We start from the raw sequence: 19,742 nt of genomic DNA on the forward strand, positions 1-19,742 counted from the left end.
TATAATAATTTTAATTTTTAAGACAGGATTAGTAAATTAATGATAATCGAAATCATAGTGAAAAGAGCCGTTGTATCAATAATTGAACTAGCCCAGTTCAGATTTTCTCTTAAGAGAAAATTGCTCAGATTTGTTAGGTTGTAAACTGTGCTTGTAGAGTCCACAAAACTCCAAAAATATTATATTAGGTATTAGTCAAAAGATTAATTAGGTCCTAGAAATGGTTCTCGTAAAATTTGTAATCCCTATCAATACTTCTGCTCTGTTCCTAGAACCATTGTAATGTTTAATTTTATTGTATGTTCAGTGTCTATTTTCAATTAAATTGTTGTGCAGTGATGTTCTTATTTTTTGTCTCTGAATATCATTATGTAGACTATGGGTCTGAGCACAACTATTTTAATTGACAATGGAAAATTTGAAAATTAATTTCTGGCCATGTAAGAATATTATATTGATTTAAAATAGTCATCATTAATTTTTAACACTAAGTGTTTGATACTTGAGTTGATATTGAACCACTCGTTCGCTAAATGTTTATTTATTGCAAATTGGGTAGAATTCTTCAGTTTATCAATTGCTTCTCTAATTTCAGTTAATACCTCTTATACAATCAGCAAAGGCCTATCCTAATCCATTCTATTCTTTTAATCTATTACTATCTATGAGATTTTAGAATTTAAGTATTAATTAGTAATACGAGGAGAAAATGGTTGGGGGGGGTCAAATTAAAACACAAGTTACATCAACTTATTTGTGTTTAAATTTGACCGCACCCCCCAACCATCTTCTCGTATAAGTCATCCACGGTCAACTATCTCTCATGGTTATTAATTAGTAATAGATTTACAACATCATTATCATTATGTTATTTATCAAAAATATCATGCCTTTTTTTCATATTTAAATATATCAAATCTAAAATTACTGGTTTTGATCGGGAGCATTGTTGACTAGCTAGTCATGATGATATGCCATATGGTTTCGCAAATAGTAACAGACTTATTGCTTGAAGATACACTTGGCCGTCTGAACTTTCTGCTGTCAACAAAACTTCTATAAGGACTTTTTTTAAATTCTGGCTTGGCAATAAATTTTGGATATAAAATTAGTAATAGCCATATTCAGTTTGGAAGCTTGATAGATGAGGTTTGGGTATTCATTAACTTTTTTATTGCTGTTGTAGTTTCAGTCTATATATCCTGTGTATTTTCAAAAAAAAAAAATTCTAATTCATCAAATTCTTAAAAAAAAGAAATATTCTTGAGCTTATAGGATTGAAACATATAAGTAGAATTTAAAATGAGTTTTTTTATCCAACAAAATATTCAAAATTAAATTAAGAGCTCGGTCCAACAATAATATAAGCCATATCATGTAAATTTTTCGGTAGAGCAGTTCTGAAAAACTTCTTCAGTGCTTTTTTAATATTTCATATTTTTTTAGATTCCATAATATTAAACGTAAATATTTTGGTATTAGGGTGCTAGACAAACTAACACACACTTTATTGAGAAACCAAGAAGCATTTTGTTCAGAATACCGTTTTCTTTAAAATAATTGCTTTTCATAATATTCCAAGTCATTCAAATTTATTATGTCCAGATTTAATGTTCTTTACAGTGTAGTAATGATGATATGCCATAAGGTTTCGCAAATAATAACTGATGTATTGTTTGAAGATACACTTGGCCGTCTGAACTGCCATAAACCTAATCATATTAGAATTTAGGACTAATTTCAAATTAATCATTATGTTAGGCTCATGCTTATACAAAATAAATAAAAAACAGACTGGCAAGTGTAAATTGTGTGATTAAAGATAATGCAGAACTTTTAAAACAACTATTAAAATATTTTAGAATATAGTATATAAATTCCTACTTTATTTATAGAAGTTTTTTTATTAAAAAAAATAGCAAATAGAAGCTAATTAAGTTATGTAAAATTTTTTTTAAATCCACCCATATGTTTTATTTTCTTATCAGATCACATGCCTGTTGGTCAGTTTTTAAGACATCATTCCACCTGCAAATCCTTAGGATTCTCACTAATAGAATCAGAAACTGCTTTTATTTATTAATTTTTTTTTTATGTTCAAAACACTGATTTTCTTTAAAATTGTTGCTTTTCACAACCTTGCTTCAAGTCATTCAATTTTTTTATGTCCAGAATTACTTCTCTTTAAAGTGTAGTAATGATGATATGCCATAAGGTTTCGCAAATAATAACTGACTTATTGTTTGAAGATACACTTGGCCGTCTGAACTGCCTCCTATAAACCTAATTGTATTAGAATTTAGGGTTGATTTCTAATTAATCATTATATTAGCTCATGCTTGTACAAAATGAATAAAAAACAGACTGACAAATGTAATGTTTGATAAAAGATAATGCAGAACATTTAAAACCGCTATTAAAATAGTTTAGAATAAAATAAAATAAATTTCTTCTTTACTTTTTATTTTTTAATTAAATGATACAATTTTTAATAGAAGCTAATTTAGTAATGTAACCAATGGCTGATTTGTTAATTAACTAACCTTGACATTTAATTATTTTATTTTTTAAATTCACCAATATTGTGTTTTATGTTCTTATCGGATCACTTGTCTGTTGATCAGTTTTTCATGAAACCATTCCAGGTTAACTCTTTTAAATCCTTAGGATTTTCACTAATAGAACTAGTTACTGTTTTGTTTATTCTTTTAAAAAAAGGTGATCTTTGTCTTTAAAATTGTTATAGAAAATTACTCAAGAAATTGAAAATTATTTTGTTGCGATCAAATTTGATTTGTGAAATTAAAACAAAAAAAAAACATTCAAGTAAGATAAGGATCTACAGTTTTATTAAACCCTAATTAATTAATTAAGTGCTATTAATGCAGTTAGGATATCCATCAGACCAGGGTGCAATAAAAATATTCCAAAGAAAGTATGAAAGGGGAGAATGTTCGTTTGATAAAGTTAACTAAAAATAATTCTACTCGAATAATAGATGTGCAATGATGTTCATTATTTTTTGTCTCTGAATTTTCTTTTGTAGACTACGGTTCTGAGCACAACTATTCCATTGATAGATCCAGTGATGCTTTATGCTCTCTATACTGAGAAATAAGATTGCATAGGTCTGTGGTCTGATAGACATTTGTCAAGTTCACTTTACATTATAACTCTCTTCAGTCATCGGGGGCTAATACTGCTAGTTAAGGATTTAAAAGATTTAACACACACAAGTTAATATGTAGGAATATATGGGCATGAATTTATTTTTAAATCTTGTTCTAAAATGTCTTTATATTTTCAATGTAAACAACATTTTTTGTTATTTTTTAACATGATAATTTCTTAAATACTATTTTAATGCACTATATATGGTTTAATACTCTTTAAATAGTAGTTCACTCAATATAACATAGACCCTGTGGATCTTAAATGGCTCAATAAATTTATTTTACCTGGGTTGTCAATCAAGAAGCGACAACTTAATATTTTTTTCAAATAATTCTTAACTTAATAAATCTTCCATAAAAAAAAATTTTTTTTTATCAAGTTATTGAAAATTTTATTATCAATGTTATATGCATAATTTAGAAATTAGAAAATGAAAATTTTTACATATTGATTGAACATTATCCTTATTCTTCTAGGTTGATAAAATGAAGGAAGAAATAGCCAAGGTCCGTGATCTTTTGGCTAAGAAGGATGAATCTGATCCAGAGGAAATCAGAAAGACTGTCGGTTCCCTGCAACAGAATTCACTCAAATTATTTGAAATGGCATATAAAAAGGTACTTTCTTAAATTTTGTTTTTATTAAAAAATGTTGGACTAATATTCAAATCAAAAGCATAAATTAATTCATTAGAAATCTATGAGTCTAGGCATGTAATTATTTATTTATATCAACCAGCAATTTTTCTGTTGTGTATACTTTTAATATTTTTCAACATGTAGTTGTCTATCCAGAAATTTAGTGTGTTTTTGAAAATTCTATTTCTATTTTCACTTATGTATTAAACATGTAGAAAGAGTAAATATGATCATGGAAAATTTTTAATTCTAGTTTTTAACTGAAATGCACTTTTGGAGGTCCCCTCGTGTCCAAATATAACCTAGTCTCCCAAAATAATTTGTGTGTATGAACAGTCAAGCTTAAAAACAAAAAGTCGTAAGAAACTGAAATTACATGTTTAGGCCTTGTTTAAGCCTGGGATGGTGACTTTTTCATTAAAAATCAGCCAGCTGAAAGGGCTACTTCAGAGAATCTGAAATTTCAAAAATGTTTTTCCATGGTATGATAATATGACCATGTCCCATCAGAATTACAGTGTTATAAACCCCTTATCCTTTATGAGTAGTAGTGATATTAGATTTTTTTAACAATAGTTGTGCAATGATGTTTGTTATTTTTTGTCTCTGAATATTATTATGTAGACTATGGGTCTGAGCACAACAATTTTAATTAATATTTAACCAACTTATTAAATTAGGTACTATCAGTTCTCAAGTTACAACGGCTTTCCATTAATCAATCTCAGTCGTAATTTAGACAAAACATTTATCACAGAAGTATTTACCTACAAATATTTTATTTGGGTATAAGAATTATTTATAAACATCAATACTAGTGCCTATGGGTGACTTAACAAGATTTTAGTATAATGTTAATAATTTTTTTTTTTTTGTTTTTTTAAATATGTCCAATTAGTTTGTAATAAAGAATTGTTCCAGCTTATAACAAAACCAATAATGGTGTTGCATGATCTTTAAATTCTTTAAAACCTTGTTTGATCTCAGCTTTTCAAAAGAATGTCCATCCTGGTATTTCTTTTCCTCTATAAAACAGTTTTATCCACGCTCAAAATCTACTTTGGCCATTAACGAAATTCTTTATGAATTTCTTTCAAATTATATATGCTTCAGTGCAGATTTCTGACAGTAGTAATGATGATATCCCATATGGTTTTGCAAATAATAACTGACTTGAATTTTTTTTTTAAATTGTTTGAAGGTACATTTAGCCATTTGAACTTCTTGCTGTCAACCTCGTCCTTATATTAAATCTTGGTTTAAATCTTAGCCTGCCTATAATTTTTGGCCATTAAATTAGTAACCTTATTCACTTTGAGAAACATAAATATATATGTTTATATTACAAATATGATATTGTGGCTGGTCTTATAGTTGATATTTGGGTATAATATTAATTAAATTATTTATGAGTACTGTTATTTCAGTTTGTAAATGCTCTATGTTTTCCATAAGTTTTTTTAATATATCATATACCTAAAAATAACATTTTTATTGATTAGCTTATAGGGTTGAAGCATTAAGCTAAGTTAAACTAAGGGTTTAGGACAGCAGTAAGTTAAAAGCTATATTGTGTAAATTTTTCATTATTAAATTCACAAATTTTTTAAGTCCAGAATTACTTGTTTTGATCATTAAAGTATGCTGACAGACAAGTCATGATGATATGCCATATGGTTTCGCAAATAATAACAGACTTATTGCTTGAAGATACACTTGGCCGTCTGAACTTTCTGCTGTCAACCAAATTTGTATCAGGACTTTCTTTAAATTGTAGCTTGGCAATAAATTAAATCAGTTTAAAAAGCATAACTTAATAGATGCTTCCTTTTGTACCCTTTTAATGATTCTATTTTATTATTTATGAGTGAGATAATCACCTGCTTATTTATAGTTCTTAAAAGTGAAGAGTCCTATCCTGAACATGGTTTTAATCATTCTCTTTGTTTTAGAAATAATATTTTTTAAACTATTTAGTGTCATAAATTTTTTTAACCCAGCTTTATTGCCCATATAGGGTATAATGAGAACCACCATAGAACAGCCCTTTAGATTTTTTTGTATATTGAGCAATTATAATCGGAAATTTCAAATTAATAGAGTGTTTGATACTTCACAAGAGTGGATAATTGTATAGAACATTCCCAGTGGTTAACCTGTTGCTACTTTGTTTTCATTACCTTAATAAGGAAAACTTAAAATATGGGGCTATAATTTCAGTGAACCTGTTTTGTTTTTTTTTCGGTGATTTTAAACTACAGATCTGTTTGTTTCATGCAATTATTTTATATGAAGTCCTTGTTATTATGAATTATTAAGAACCGATATTATTTATATATTCCAAATTCCTGATGTTTTCTTTCAAACTAATATAATATTTTATAAGGTTTGATTAATTTTGTTTTTCTGGGAGAAAATTTTAGATGTATTTAGTAAAATATGTGGCCTGTTCTATTTTCGTAATTAATCATAAATAAAAGGTTATTAGTATCTTCGCTTATTTAAATTGAAAAGATTAAAATAAATTAAACAATGTTTTCTTGTTTTCTTTTTTCAGATGGCCTCTGAAAGGGACCAGCAATCTCAATCTGGTTCTCAAACTACAGATCAAAAAGCTGAAGAACAGAAACAAGAAGAAAAACAATAAGTCGACTGATAGAATAGGAAAATATCTCGTTTAACATTTGAAGAACAAATATGCCTCATTGTCTCTCTCCCCCCTTTTTGTTTTGTTTTCTAATTAAAATATATATGATTCAACATTTTGTTTTAAGTTTAAAAAAGTGTAAATAATCAGGTTTGAAATTATCTCATTTATTCCGTTTGTATTTGTTCTTCATATTGTTCTTTTTTTTTTCTTTTCATTTTTTTTAACATTATAATAAAGGCAATTATCTGCCTATCAAGAAATTATACATATATATATTATATGTAAGAAATAAATATTAATTATAAAGACGAGATATCTGTACAGTGTATATTGTTGGTAGGGCGCGTTTCGATAAGTTGTGATTCCTAGAATCTTCCTTGTTGCGAGAGTAGTGATATATAGATGAATAGCCGACTGATGTTTGGATGTGATCCACATTGTGTAAAGAAGAATAAGATGAGAGTGAAATTCCTTTGTGTGACCATCTGTGCTATTAGTTAATTATTAGTTACCTTGTTGTAGTCTTTTTTTTTTTTTCATACTGAATTTTGTTTGTACATTTATTTTTACATTGATAATAAAATTTTGCATGTTATATTTATTAGTTTTGTACTTATAGATTTATTTTATTATATCTCCTATGAAGTCTAGTATCTCCCCCTTTTTTTTTAGTTATATTTTTTTTTAGAAAATATGTTATATTAATATTGTATATGGAGCACATAAATATTTTTAAAATAAAACAAAAATTTTATTTCAATGAGAATTATATATTTGTCTATTCCCTTTTTTCAAGCTGAAATAATACAAGAGTTTTGTAGTTCATAAAAAATAGGGGTATTCATGATGTTCTATTAAATATAAAATGTTAAATGTTATAAGTACAGGAATTGTGAGCAGCCCTATTTAAAGTTATGTTAAATGCTTAAGAACTCTTAGTGGATTTTTTGATCAACTTGTTTTATAACCTTTCCTTCCAAAACTTCATATTATTATTTACTTCTAAGTCTTGATTAAAGTAATTTATTACAACTGCCTAAAGTAAGTGAAAAGATGGAGTCGGGTGGAAGGTCTGGCATCTGAGTGCCTTGTAGATCTGACTTGTGAGGAAGAGAATCAAGATGAGCATGGAAACCAGCATTCCCACTTGCTTGGCCTGTCTCCCTTTATAAGAAAATTCATTGGATATTGTTCTTATTGATTAAGTTCCTTACTAGTTAGGTGTAAATTATATATAATAGATTATTTACATGAAAGTTTGCATTTAGTGATGTATTAGTTATATAATAAATTATATTTATTAAAATATAACTAAAGCTCTTTTTCCCGACTGTTCGTGGAGTAATTGGCTCTTCAGCAGTTTAAGTTTAAGTTTGCCAACCAATGTTCAATACTTACGACATAGAGAATAGCTGCATTTCAGACTTATATCTCGCTTTTGCTTCAGTTAGTCTATAATTTTCTGAATGAATTATTCATTTATCCTCAAGTAACTATTATTTGAATCTTCTAGTTTATTTAACATTATTATATCAGGGAAAAAATTGATTTTAATATTGCAAAAGGTAAGTAGAATAATAGAAGCTCCGTTATTAGGAAAGAAGTGGAAGTATGGAAGAATATTTTAGAGGTAATAAAAGAAAAAAGACTCCAAAAGGATTGGGAAGTTGAAGGTAGAAGAAAAGACCTGTCAGATGGAAGGATGGAGTGGCGAAGAGTACAGCTGGCAGAAAACAGATAATACATGCTGAGACTGGAGTTTGGCTGAGGAAATCTTCATAGTAATGAAATGCCTTATATAACACAAGAAAATATATAATACTATAAAAAATAGATACCTTTTAAAAATTACATCATTGGGAATTATAGGAACCTTTTAAGAATTGGATTGTTTACACCATAGGTAGTATGTTTTAATAAAATTCTAGGAAAATAAAAATTATAAGGGAAGTCTAGAGGTTGTGGCTAGATTCTAGAAAAGGGTTCTTCCAATTAATGGATGACCCTTGTACTGAAATACTCTCACCTAAGCTAATTAACAACTGAGACTCCTAGAATTTCCACTAAACAACCGACAATAAATCTAACAATACTAGCCTCTGAGATAGTCATTCCTTGCTATGAGTTAAACAAAATTTTAAATAAATAAAATTCTTGAAGTCTATTGATATAATTCTAACTTTTTCTCGGTTGGTAATATAAGTCATTTAAGTCCTCCACTTAAACTAACTCATCCTATTTATGAAACTTTAAAGTTGATAAAAATATATATCCTTATGCTAATTTATCCTAGCCCATGTTTATAAAAAAAAAAATCAAGAAAACAGTAATTTCCTTTATATTTAGGAATGAACTTCAATTGATTTCTTTTGTGCACAAATAAACCCTAACGATTTCATCAGACCTTCTGATCCTCAGGTGCTCAAATTATAAAAGGATTACACCTTCATTTTATGTTTATAATCTCAGGGCCAACTACTGAATTAGCTTTAAGGAAGGAATACTTGTGCAAACTATAGGCTACAGAAAAAATTGTTTAGTGTCCTTGGAATAAACCTAAGTAGTTTTTTTGCTGCCAATACTGTCATTTAGAGAGTCCACTACAAATTGAAGGACCCTTTAGGTGACATATTGAATGGACAGTGTAACCAAGTATTTCCTGCTGTTGGGTTTACACATGACCTCATATCAACATTAGTTGACCATTCTGAATACTTTACTTGTTTACAATACTAGATATGGATCAGTTACTATTTTAATTTTGTCTTCCTCTGTTTAACTTCGGAAAATTTTCAAAGTATTTTCTTCATTATTAGAAATATTAATAAATGTCTACAGACAAGCCCCATTCCCCCTCGCCCCCCATTGGAGTCTTATACTGCCTAACCATGGTTGAGGGTCAGAGTTTTTCATTTTCTAGAACCACCACTCAATGAAAAAAGTCGAAACCCCAGGTCAGATTTTACGGTCAAAGCCCCATTTTACTATTATTTTTAAATATAAATTACTAATATTAGATATGTAATTTTTTTATCATGTCACACTAACATAGTTTTAAATTAACAATTTCATCTCTCTTTATTCTTCTCTAGAACCTTATACCTTATAACTTTATTATTATACTTATTAAATAGTTTAGAATCAAGAAAAGAAAGTTTATTTAATGAACCAAAGAAAAACTTATTCTTGATTTTATTTTATAATTAATGGAATAATGTAAAGTTTTATAATGAGTTTCATCATGATTGTCAAATTTGACTTCAGTCAAAAGAAGTCAAGTAAAGTTCAAATCATACAAAGAAATATAGCTTTAAAATTTTTATTTGGACAATTTTTCATTGTTTATATAAAGGATTTAAAAAATGAGGGATGGGGTTAGCAACATGAGTATTGTTATTACTTTATTACTGAAATTAAACTTAAAATTGTAATATTTTAACTGTAACTATAAGTATAACATGCCTTATGTATATACTATATGTATATATTGGCTATATGTATATACTATATGTATATAGCTTTTGTTTTATTCTTAGAATTTCAATAATAATCAAATAGATAAATTAGATAATTAGTATTCACATTACTGTTACTTCTGTTGAATTTGATCTAGAGGACTAGTTTAAAATTAAAGGGTTCAGTAGAATATTCCTAAGATTCAGAAATAGTTAATAGTTAAATGAACTTCTATGATTTTATGAATAATATTATTAGAAAGAGAACTTTTTTTTTTTTACTTTATGGGTTTTGGTAAAACAGGAATCTAGATTAGAAAAATAAAAATATGTCCTCCAGTTGAGTTTTTTTAAAAATAAAAAAGCATTAAGTAAAAAATATTTTTATTCTTCTAACAAAATGCCCAATGTCACTCAATAAAATTCAAGTAAAAGTCTTATTTATTTGTTTGTATACAATCGTTTATGAACTAAATGTTTATTCTATTAAATAATTGTTTATCAATCAATTGGGATAAACGCACAGGAATCAATCATTCATATCCACAGGAATTGATAAAATAAGTGAAGATACTACAAAGCAACCTGCAGTGAATCATAGCTTCATTTTTTGTTTTCACTTTGTTTAAGAATTAAACAAGCTTATATACATATGCTTTATTTTTATATATATAATCTATATTTTATTTAACTTTTACTCATCAAGTCGTTTATCTTAAACAGGTCATCCATTTCTTTTTTCTATTATGTGCTGTTGAAACTACCTATTGTTGATGAAATTGAAGATCCCTTACACCATGCCTGCAAGTTTGAGATAAGCTGGGACTTATACCTTTAGCCTTGAGGACAGTTGATGAAGCAGAAAATATGGTAGTATAGAACCAACTAGGTGTAAAAAACATTATTTTCTGCAGCCTGGAAATATGAACTTGCTTTTCAATAATTCAGAAATAATATTTAAAAATGTGAAATAAACTAAAAAAAATAGTTAACTCTAACTTTTTATTATTTAATTTTAATTTCCTGATTATAACTATCAAGGGCCTCTACTCATAAAATATTACACAATACTTTTTTTTACACTGAACAAGAAATGAGAATGAAATTTATGTTTACTTTAGGAATAGAAAATAAAATAAGGTAAGAAAGTAATCACCTACATTAAAGATTAAAAAAATAGTACACCCAACTTTGTTTAATAAGATTTCGTGCTAATAAAAATTTACTAAAAAAAAAAAAAAAAAGAAACTTTTTTAAACAAATCTTATTCTCAATCTAACCTAAGAAATATCATTTTGGTGAATAATGTAGATCCCTGCCTATAATGGAAAACACTCATGACCAATCCATGCCAAATGTGGACTCAGTGGGGAGCTTACTTGAACTTTTTTTTTTATAAGGATTCACTCTTCAGAATTTATAGAGGAAAACCCGGATGAAAGACCTAAAATTTCTAATTCATTACTTTATGTAGCTAATTAGCTGCTTAGTAACCAATTTAGGATCTCAAGAAATTTGTTTTTGTGGTAAGTTAGGGGACCTTATTCACTTTATCTCAATTTAGGATAAATGTTGACAACAAAATCGTTTTTTGGTTCATGATATGCTACTTAAACGAATTAATACGTAATGGTACCCATTACATACGTTAAATGCAGAATTTAATACTGTTTAATTTCTTATTCCATAATGTTTTGCTTGGATGTACCATTTAAGACTAAAGGTGAAAACCCAAAATAAAGACTTAATTCGTTGAATTATTAAATTAATTATTAAAGAGGTATGAGTTTTAGAACTGCTAGAAATGATTTTCCATGTTAAGTGTGATAGAAAAGATTTTTTGTAATTATTTGCAGATGTGTTTTCTATAGACTAGATTTTATTATTTTTTTTCCTAACTTCCTTAACTCGTTATTAATAACAGATACATATAAACAATTTTAACTTAACCTAATTATATATACATTTGTACATTTATCTTGTATTGCTGCATGGCATTTTAAGATATTTATATTTTATCCATTGGGCTCCTGTACTACCTTCCATTTGGCATTGGGGTCCTGTACTACCTTCCATTTGGCATTGAGTGGTTGGAGCGGGGCTAATATTCCCAGTGGCCGCCTTCATAATTTAGATTTTGCTGAGTTTTTGAATAAAATATAAATACCTCAACAAATTAACTACTTTTAATTTACTGTAATAAAAATGACCAAATTAATCCTTCAAAAACAACGAGATTTCGCGCCTTAGTTCAACACAATACCGCAGTGCGCTCTATATTTTTTCAAATGTATTATATTGTACTTTATAAGGCTTGTCTTAGAGTCAGGTACGAAGTACTTCTAAATAACTAAAACACGTCATAATTTCTACTTTTTAGCAACTTTGGTATTGTTCACTATTGGTTTTTTTTATCGTTCTTTTAGAAGGAATAGGGAAAAATTGGATTAAGTCGTTTCTGGGTCAATTTCTAATTCTTGGAAGTTCTCTGATTGACATTTTTCCTTCCCAAATTAACGATGTTTAGAAACCATAAAACACTTCTCAAGCTATTTTTATAATGTATTCTATTTCATGGAAATTGCTCCAGTAAAGTTTTTTATCCAGCTTCCTCAGCGGAATCGATCAGTAATGTAATTAATCAATTACAAAATAAATCACAGTTTGAAGGTAATAATGAATTAAATAAAATAGGAATGAATAGACTAATTATCACTATTATTAGATACCTGATATAAGGTATATACAGGGAAAAATAGTCATTAAGTTTAATTTAAAAAAAAAATCATGTGTATGAAAACTTTTTATTCACAAACATTAAACTTGTTTTTGGTCTTTTAGGATGCTGTAGTTAATGACATCATTCATTTTATCAAAATTTAATACACCAATATCTAATAAATAAAGATTTTTTTGAAAAATTAAAATTTACTTTAACAATTATTCTGTTTATTTCAAAACTTAAATTTCCCCCTGTCAAATTCGTATTTCAAATCAACATTGTTTATATAAATTTGACTGATGAGATTTTCCTGTAATACTTTTTTTATAATGATTTTCCAATAGATAATTTGAATATAGACATAATGCTCCTAAACTGAATTTAACTTAATATAAAGATTGTTAACTAAATTTAATTTGGTATATATCATTGTCAATTGCATTAATTTGAGTTGGTTTTGTCTTCCAGTCTGCAATCACATTTCTTTTCTGTAGTTTGGGTCATAATAAAATAGTTTACTCAATTGTGTTAATGCAGGTGATACAAACAAATAAATTTATTTGACAGATTTTTTTTCATACATGACTAAATAAAAAAAAATCAAATAAATATTTTATTTTGATAATAAAACTCCTCATTAATACATAAATTTAATCATACTCTGCTCCGATGGTGATGCTGACTCCCTCAGATACAATTAGTGTAGAATGGTACCATATATTGGTGTCTAAAACAACTGAAAACAATACGATTGCATAAGTGTGGTCAGTTTTATAAATAAACAACTAATAAATATTTAATTATCGTGCATACCAATATTAAACGCTATAATAGTTAATACATGCATACTAATATTAAATAATATAACATTAAATATGCTTTTCAAATGAGATTAATATTCATTTTTATTTTGTAACTTTCAGGTTGATTCTTCTTCAGAAACTTTGTTTAAAAAAAGTAAGTAACTGTTCTTAAAAAAGGAATGAAGGTTAATGGGAGTAATAGTGAATTGATCACTCTTCACTTACACTTCAAACAGAAATTGGTAACTTTTCTCTAATAAAACAAAATCTATTGGGGTACGCATGCAGATCTATAGAGCATGCCAAGTGACGGGCTAAGTGAGTGAACTGTTTAGATATTTAAACGTATAATGTTAAAAAAAAATCATCCTTTTTACTACTTAATTAATAATTATAAATTGATATGATGTGATACATCATTAATTCTATAGCGTGGTATAATAAATTATTTTCTATAAAATATATTAAATTTTCATATTCATATTAAAAGAAATTAGGTTTTATGATTGTGAATACTTTTGCAAACAATCTGACTATGTAGATACATACCAATCATTGATAGTAAGATATTTAGTTTAAGGATTTTTCACTAACATTGTTGTTTATTGAGTCTAAAACATTATTTTGTTTTTTTCATATATTATTCAAACATTAGATGGATTATGATTGCCAGGGTCCATAAACATAACATTAAAAAAACTTAAGAAATGAAATTAAACTAATCTTTATACCCTAATTTTACTAATTTACATAATTAAATAATCTTAAATTTTGAAAGCATAACTCAACTTTACACTTTCTTTTACTTGGGATATTTGGTTGATTTACCTTACCTTTATAATAGCATTATTATTCATTTTAATTAGATATTAAAAAATAAATTAACATAAAGTATAAAAAAAATGTTATTTAGAAAAAAAGATTATTTAGAAAAAAAGTTTTTATGAAGTTTAGTTTTCTTATGCATTTTCTCTTTTATTTGTTATATCACTTCATATTAAATATATTGTTCAATCATAAATAAAAGAAACTCACATATTTCTCCTTGATTAATTGTTACTATGTGCGTCGAACATTCGTACATACACTCAGGAGGTGGTTGAAGTGTCCAGTTCTTTGCTCCTACAAGTTGCGCTTGCCAAGATGGATTATTGACATTGTCAACCTTTCAAATTAATTTTAATACTTTAGACAACTTTATTGAAATATTTAAGTTTTTGAAGGATTAATTTAACTTACATGCATATGTGCACCATATCCTGGACTGCCCATGAAGATCCAGTCAGTATTTTTGTTCTCTGAAGTTTTGGGAAGAAAGTAAGGTCTGCTATAGTGCTGCCTGATGATTTGGCCTACTTCTTCATCACAATTACTCCTAAAGTTATATGTTCAAACATAGTAAAGTGGTTAATAAAAAAATTATCATTTGATATTTCCTTGGTTTTAAATTTTATATTGAACTCACTTACCAGCCGACATACCATGGTTCCTGACCATTACGTAATTCTGCTCTCTCCTGTGGCATTTCAAATACCTCCCAGAGGGATCTGAAGTTGGTCTTGTAGGGAAAGAATTGACACCTGTCTTGTGCCCTACTCCCTGCATACATTTCTTGAAAGAATTCAAAGCTGAAGATATAAGGTGCTGTCCAGTTTCTCATGGCATCACTTATAATCACAGGTCGTCCTGAAAAAGCATACCTAAACAGATTTTTAAAAAGAAATATTCATTAGAGGAAACTATTAATGAGATGAAAAAATAGGAAAAAAAAAACTTACTTGTTTTCAAATTCCTCCGGTGTAATATTGTATACCCTATCAACCTGATGAACATCACGACAAAGAGTACAATCTACTGGTGGACGAAAAGCCTGGTATGCAATATCAGGCATCCATATTGCACACTGATTAAACAACAAACATTGTATTATAAACAATACAAAACAAAAAAGAAGCATACAAAACGATGAGAACTGAATTTTATTAAGAAAATTTGTTACAATGAAATGAATAGTCTGTTTAAAAATTTTTGGACGTACCTTGTCTGCAGTGGGATGTCGGCCGTAATACCACATCCAAGCAGTTGTTATCCCTTCGACAGTATACAGTCTTGCCTTTATTACTAATGCCAGCACCCCAATCAACGTAACAATGCGACATATCTTCAACTGCCAGCGCTTGGGTCTTCTAGCAGCGGCTAATCTCACAGCTTCTGATCTAAATTTATGTTTATTTAGCTGAACAAGCTGGGTTAGACATTAATTTTAAGATTTTCCTCAATGTAGGCAAGTTTTTTTTATGATTATCTGATTTAATTAAACAATAGCAAAAAATTCTCCAAGGTTTATAAGCATGATATAGTGAGAAATAAAGTAATTTGTGTGAGAACTTTTAATTGTATTATTTCACTGTGGTGCTAATTACATTTTCACTAGCTTTATAAAAAATACAATTAAAGGTTTTAAAAGGTCCTAACCTTATTCTTGCTCTTTTAACTAAAGCTACAATGCTGGGTTCCCCGAACAGATTTATCAGTTCCTCATTCCTTCTTCCCCAAACTCTATTCTCCGAGACTCATTCCCATATCCTTCTCAATACCTTTCTCTCCCAGGAGTTGAGAATCTGTTCTCATTTTCTTGTCAAGGGCCATGTTTCTCCCCCATAGATCACTACTGGCCTTATGATGGTTTTGTAAAAGACCACTCTCATTTTTTTAGAGACTCCACCAGCTGGGTCCCTAGGAGTTAGTTGATGGTCTCAAGCCCGGATAAAGAAGGAGGGTTGGTTTGGTCGGTTAACTACCCACCAACCAGAAAAAACTTACAAGTTCAGAAAACAACAGCCTCAGATATACGGACAGTCACACAAGGTATTTGACTCCGGCATGTATGGAATTTACTTTTGTTTAATTAATTATAAGCTGGTGTTTATGAACAATGCATAGTTTTTATGCTATTGGAGAAAAAAGGAAAACAAAATTAATTTTCCAAGCTTTTTTGAATTTTTTTTAATATTTACAGTAAAAATTGGAGGCCACTAAGTTGAAATTCGTAATTAGCACCAAAAAACCTAAATGAACAATTTTCAAAACTTTCCATCAAAATCCCTTCCTTGTCACTAGATAACTGGACTTTTATGCATCATTTATTATTTTTTTCACACATTCACTCTAATTAAATATTAATCCATTACTCTTTTAATATGTAACATATCCTGGATGATATCTTTCTCTTTTCAATTTTCTAATTACACTGAGCCCTGATTTTTTAAAAATATTCATTGTGTGAAATATTAGCAATGTGATGAATAAGTTCTTTAAGGACAATGCATTCCATTTCTTATTGAGGTGGGAAAAGACAGTTAAAAAGGTTTTTAAATACATGTTGAGTAAATCTTGTTTATTGATACAGTAGGCATGTGGTATTTTGCAGTAGACCTTCGGTTTGTCAGTCAGCCATTCATCTTTATCATCTGTATGCATAATGAACATGTTTTATTAGATGCTGTTACTGCTCTGCACAATCTATTTATTCAGAGATTTTTAATTACAAAATATTAAAAGAAAAACTTTACTTTTCCAAACCTAATTCGTTTTTTATATCTGGTTCAATTAAATAGCACATCACATAAAAAAAGTAATTATAATAAAATAAACACTTGCTATTTATTAATGTTTCGATTATTTAAAAAATTTAATTTGTTCAATGAAAATTTGCTTTGATTTTAACTATTACAAAATCATGACTACTGATTATTGATTTGATTTAATTTTGATCTTAAATAAATCAATTCAAGTTATGTATGTTTAGATATTGATGCTTATTGTTGAAGTGACTTTTCTATGATAAATTTATTTCCATTTTTTTATGACAAATATTGTTTATATTCAAAATATTTATTTCAGCAGATAACGAAAATAATTCATTCACAGCAATGAAATTCTAGTTTTGAACTATTATGTCTAAAGTTCAGTTAAATGCAAACATTTATACAAGCACATATTCCAAATGTCAGGATAGAATTTTATATCAACAACATTATTGTAAAAGATTTATTAAAGAAAATCAGGAAAGTGTTTATCATTATTTTAATTGCTTCCTGAGCTATAAGAAGTTATGTTATAGAAGCAAGGTAAACCTAACGTAGAAATATAATAATGATAACATATTTTAGGATTTCAAGATTGCACATTTTAGGTCCGCACAGTTAAAAAAGTGATTAAAAAATATGTGATCCTAGAATGTTGTTATCTGTGTCTAATTAATAAGTACCTCATGTTGTATTTACTTCTTATTTGAGATGATATTGTTGTTCTACAATACAAGTGTTCACATGTCATGAGGTATTGCATTTGTAACAATTGAAGGGACAAACACCGGCACACTCTGGGGCCAAATGGCTAAAAAGCGGAATAAATTCAATATCTTGAGAACGGATTAACATAGAAACCTGGGGGCGGTCCCATTCGACTTAGAACAAAAAAATACATCAAGTTCAACTGTTTTTATTTTTTTTTTTGGAAATTTTGAAGAAAATGAAAGAACAAATGAGGAAAGGAAAGCCTATTGGTTAGATAAGAATTTCTGAAATGTTCGGAATAGGTTGTACTCATCAAAACAAGTTGCAACGGGTATTTTTAGTGAATATTTAAATTAAATAATGCTTATAATTAAAAAGTCAAGGAAGTTTGAAAGACTGGAGAATTTTGTAAATAATAAAACTAGGGATTCAAAGTCAAAGGTTGTTCAAATTGAAAAGACACTTACGATTTCAAATTAATTTGATTAACAGTTCCTTAGCTGCATCACTGATTTCCAGGTGTTCTTTGGTTCGGGTCTTTTGTTCGTGATAAAAGGATCCGAAGTCTCCAGTAGCTTGTGGAACACGTCTTCATTGGTAGATAGATATACGAGACATTTTCCACGAGTTTCTGATGCTGAATGTCTTGTAATCCTTATTTCTACTTTCTTATGCCTATTCCGACTGGGAGAATCGACTTCTGAACTATTTTTGCACCATGCAACAAAACCTTATGCACCGTGGATGACATGTAGTACCATGAATACTTTTCAATGGCTATCTCTGCTGTTTCTCTTGAGAAGAGCCGGAATTTTCCTGATCGGTCATTGCATCCATTTTTTGTTGTAAGCAATGTGAACTGTATGGAATACACTTGATTCTGGTGTGTAATGGAGAGATACGAGAGCATTCACATTAAAAGATTTTGCTAGATTTTTGCCAAGTCGTTCATTTCCTTTCTTTGGGGTTTTATGATCGGACAGGCAAATAAAGGCAGATGATTTTTGTTCTAAGTTTTACTTTAACACGTCTTGTTTGAAAAGTGTCCCTCCACATCTCGGAGCTTTTTTTGTAATCATAGCTGTTCTCAATGCTTATTTAAAATTCGTAACTTATAACGTTGTAAAGCGTTTTAATTTTTTTTTTGCCTAGTTTGACTGGTGTGTGGCTTAGTTGACCATCGTAGAGCAGGAAAAAAATTGATAATTTTTCTCTCCCTCTTTTGCAATTAAATATAACTCATTTAGAGTAGTGTATGATTTGGTAAAACTTCCATTATTCAGAGAGTGGGCCTAAATTAATGGGAATACCCTTGAAACAGGGAAAAAAATCATGCTGTGCCTAGATCCTGTAGCTTATATAGTGTGAGAATCACCAACTAGATAATCGAAATCAGTGCTTTCGAAAATCGATTTTTTTCCGCTCTGGTACCAATGTGCGGTATAGAGGTCCGGTTATCGGCATTCATGTTAACATTTGCTGTAAACTGGAGTTAATTTGTAACAACCCTAATAGCTTTAGTTAATAGAAAGTCAGTAGGACGATCTGAGAGAAGAAAATAACCGCAGTCTACAGTGCTATCTTTGAAATATGACCAATTCTAAATAAAATAAAATAAAAAAAAATTCAGACGTGTCACTAAGGGAGAAAACGAGCGATATATTAATAATGAAATTCGAATTAATTAATAAATATTCTGGAATGAAGAAGATTGACTCTAATTTGAACCAATTGTATAAGGATATCTTGGTCGACTCAAAACTTATCATTTTTAATGAGGTGTATGTAATTTCTTTAATTAATTCTTTCCACTGTATCATTTATTTGTTGCTCACATTTATATGTATATAAATAATAATGTAATCAATTTACTACTGTCTTGTCCATAGTTAGTAATCAACTAATTTATATTTTCATTCCATTATTGTGTATATTTCCAAATTTTTAGTCTATTATTTATTTTATTTTAGATATTTGTATTTATTTATTTTTATTATTTTAT

The 19,742-nt window shown here is 28.4% G+C and overlaps 2 protein-coding genes across 2 annotated transcripts in view; one reads left to right on the forward strand and one right to left on the reverse strand.

The window, feature by feature from the left end:
• Positions 1–7,222, forward strand: part of Hsc70-5 (Heat shock protein 70 cognate 5) — a 26,286-nt gene extending 19,064 nt beyond the window's left edge. Inside the window, exons 13-14 of the mRNA XM_014424249.3 lie at positions 3,651–3,791; positions 6,370–7,222. Coding sequence (XP_014279735.1) covers positions 3,651–3,791; positions 6,370–6,459 — 231 coding nt within the window. The 3' untranslated portion in view covers positions 6,460–7,222. The remainder of the gene's footprint in view (positions 1–3,650; positions 3,792–6,369) is intronic.
• A 5,792-nt stretch (positions 7,223–13,014) lies between these two features.
• Positions 13,015–19,742, reverse strand: part of LOC106683038 (bifunctional arginine demethylase and lysyl-hydroxylase JMJD6) — an 11,758-nt gene continuing 5,030 nt past the window's right edge. Inside the window, exons 2-7 of the mRNA XM_014424244.3 lie at positions 15,481–15,658; positions 15,221–15,345; positions 14,912–15,142; positions 14,682–14,817; positions 14,478–14,607; positions 13,015–13,375 (exon numbers count right to left, since the gene is read on the reverse strand). Of these exons, the coding sequence (XP_014279730.2) occupies positions 13,290–13,375; positions 14,478–14,607; positions 14,682–14,817; positions 14,912–15,142; positions 15,221–15,345; positions 15,481–15,658 (886 nt within the window). The 3' untranslated portion in view covers positions 13,015–13,289. The remainder of the gene's footprint in view (positions 13,376–14,477; positions 14,608–14,681; positions 14,818–14,911; positions 15,143–15,220; positions 15,346–15,480; positions 15,659–19,742) is intronic.

The sequence above is a fragment of the Halyomorpha halys genome, unplaced genomic scaffold (genome assembly GCF_000696795.3).
Source record: "Halyomorpha halys isolate HHAL.00 unplaced genomic scaffold, Hhal_1.1 Scaffold459.1, whole genome shotgun sequence".
Classification (NCBI taxonomy): domain Eukaryota; kingdom Metazoa; phylum Arthropoda; class Insecta; order Hemiptera; family Pentatomidae; genus Halyomorpha; species Halyomorpha halys.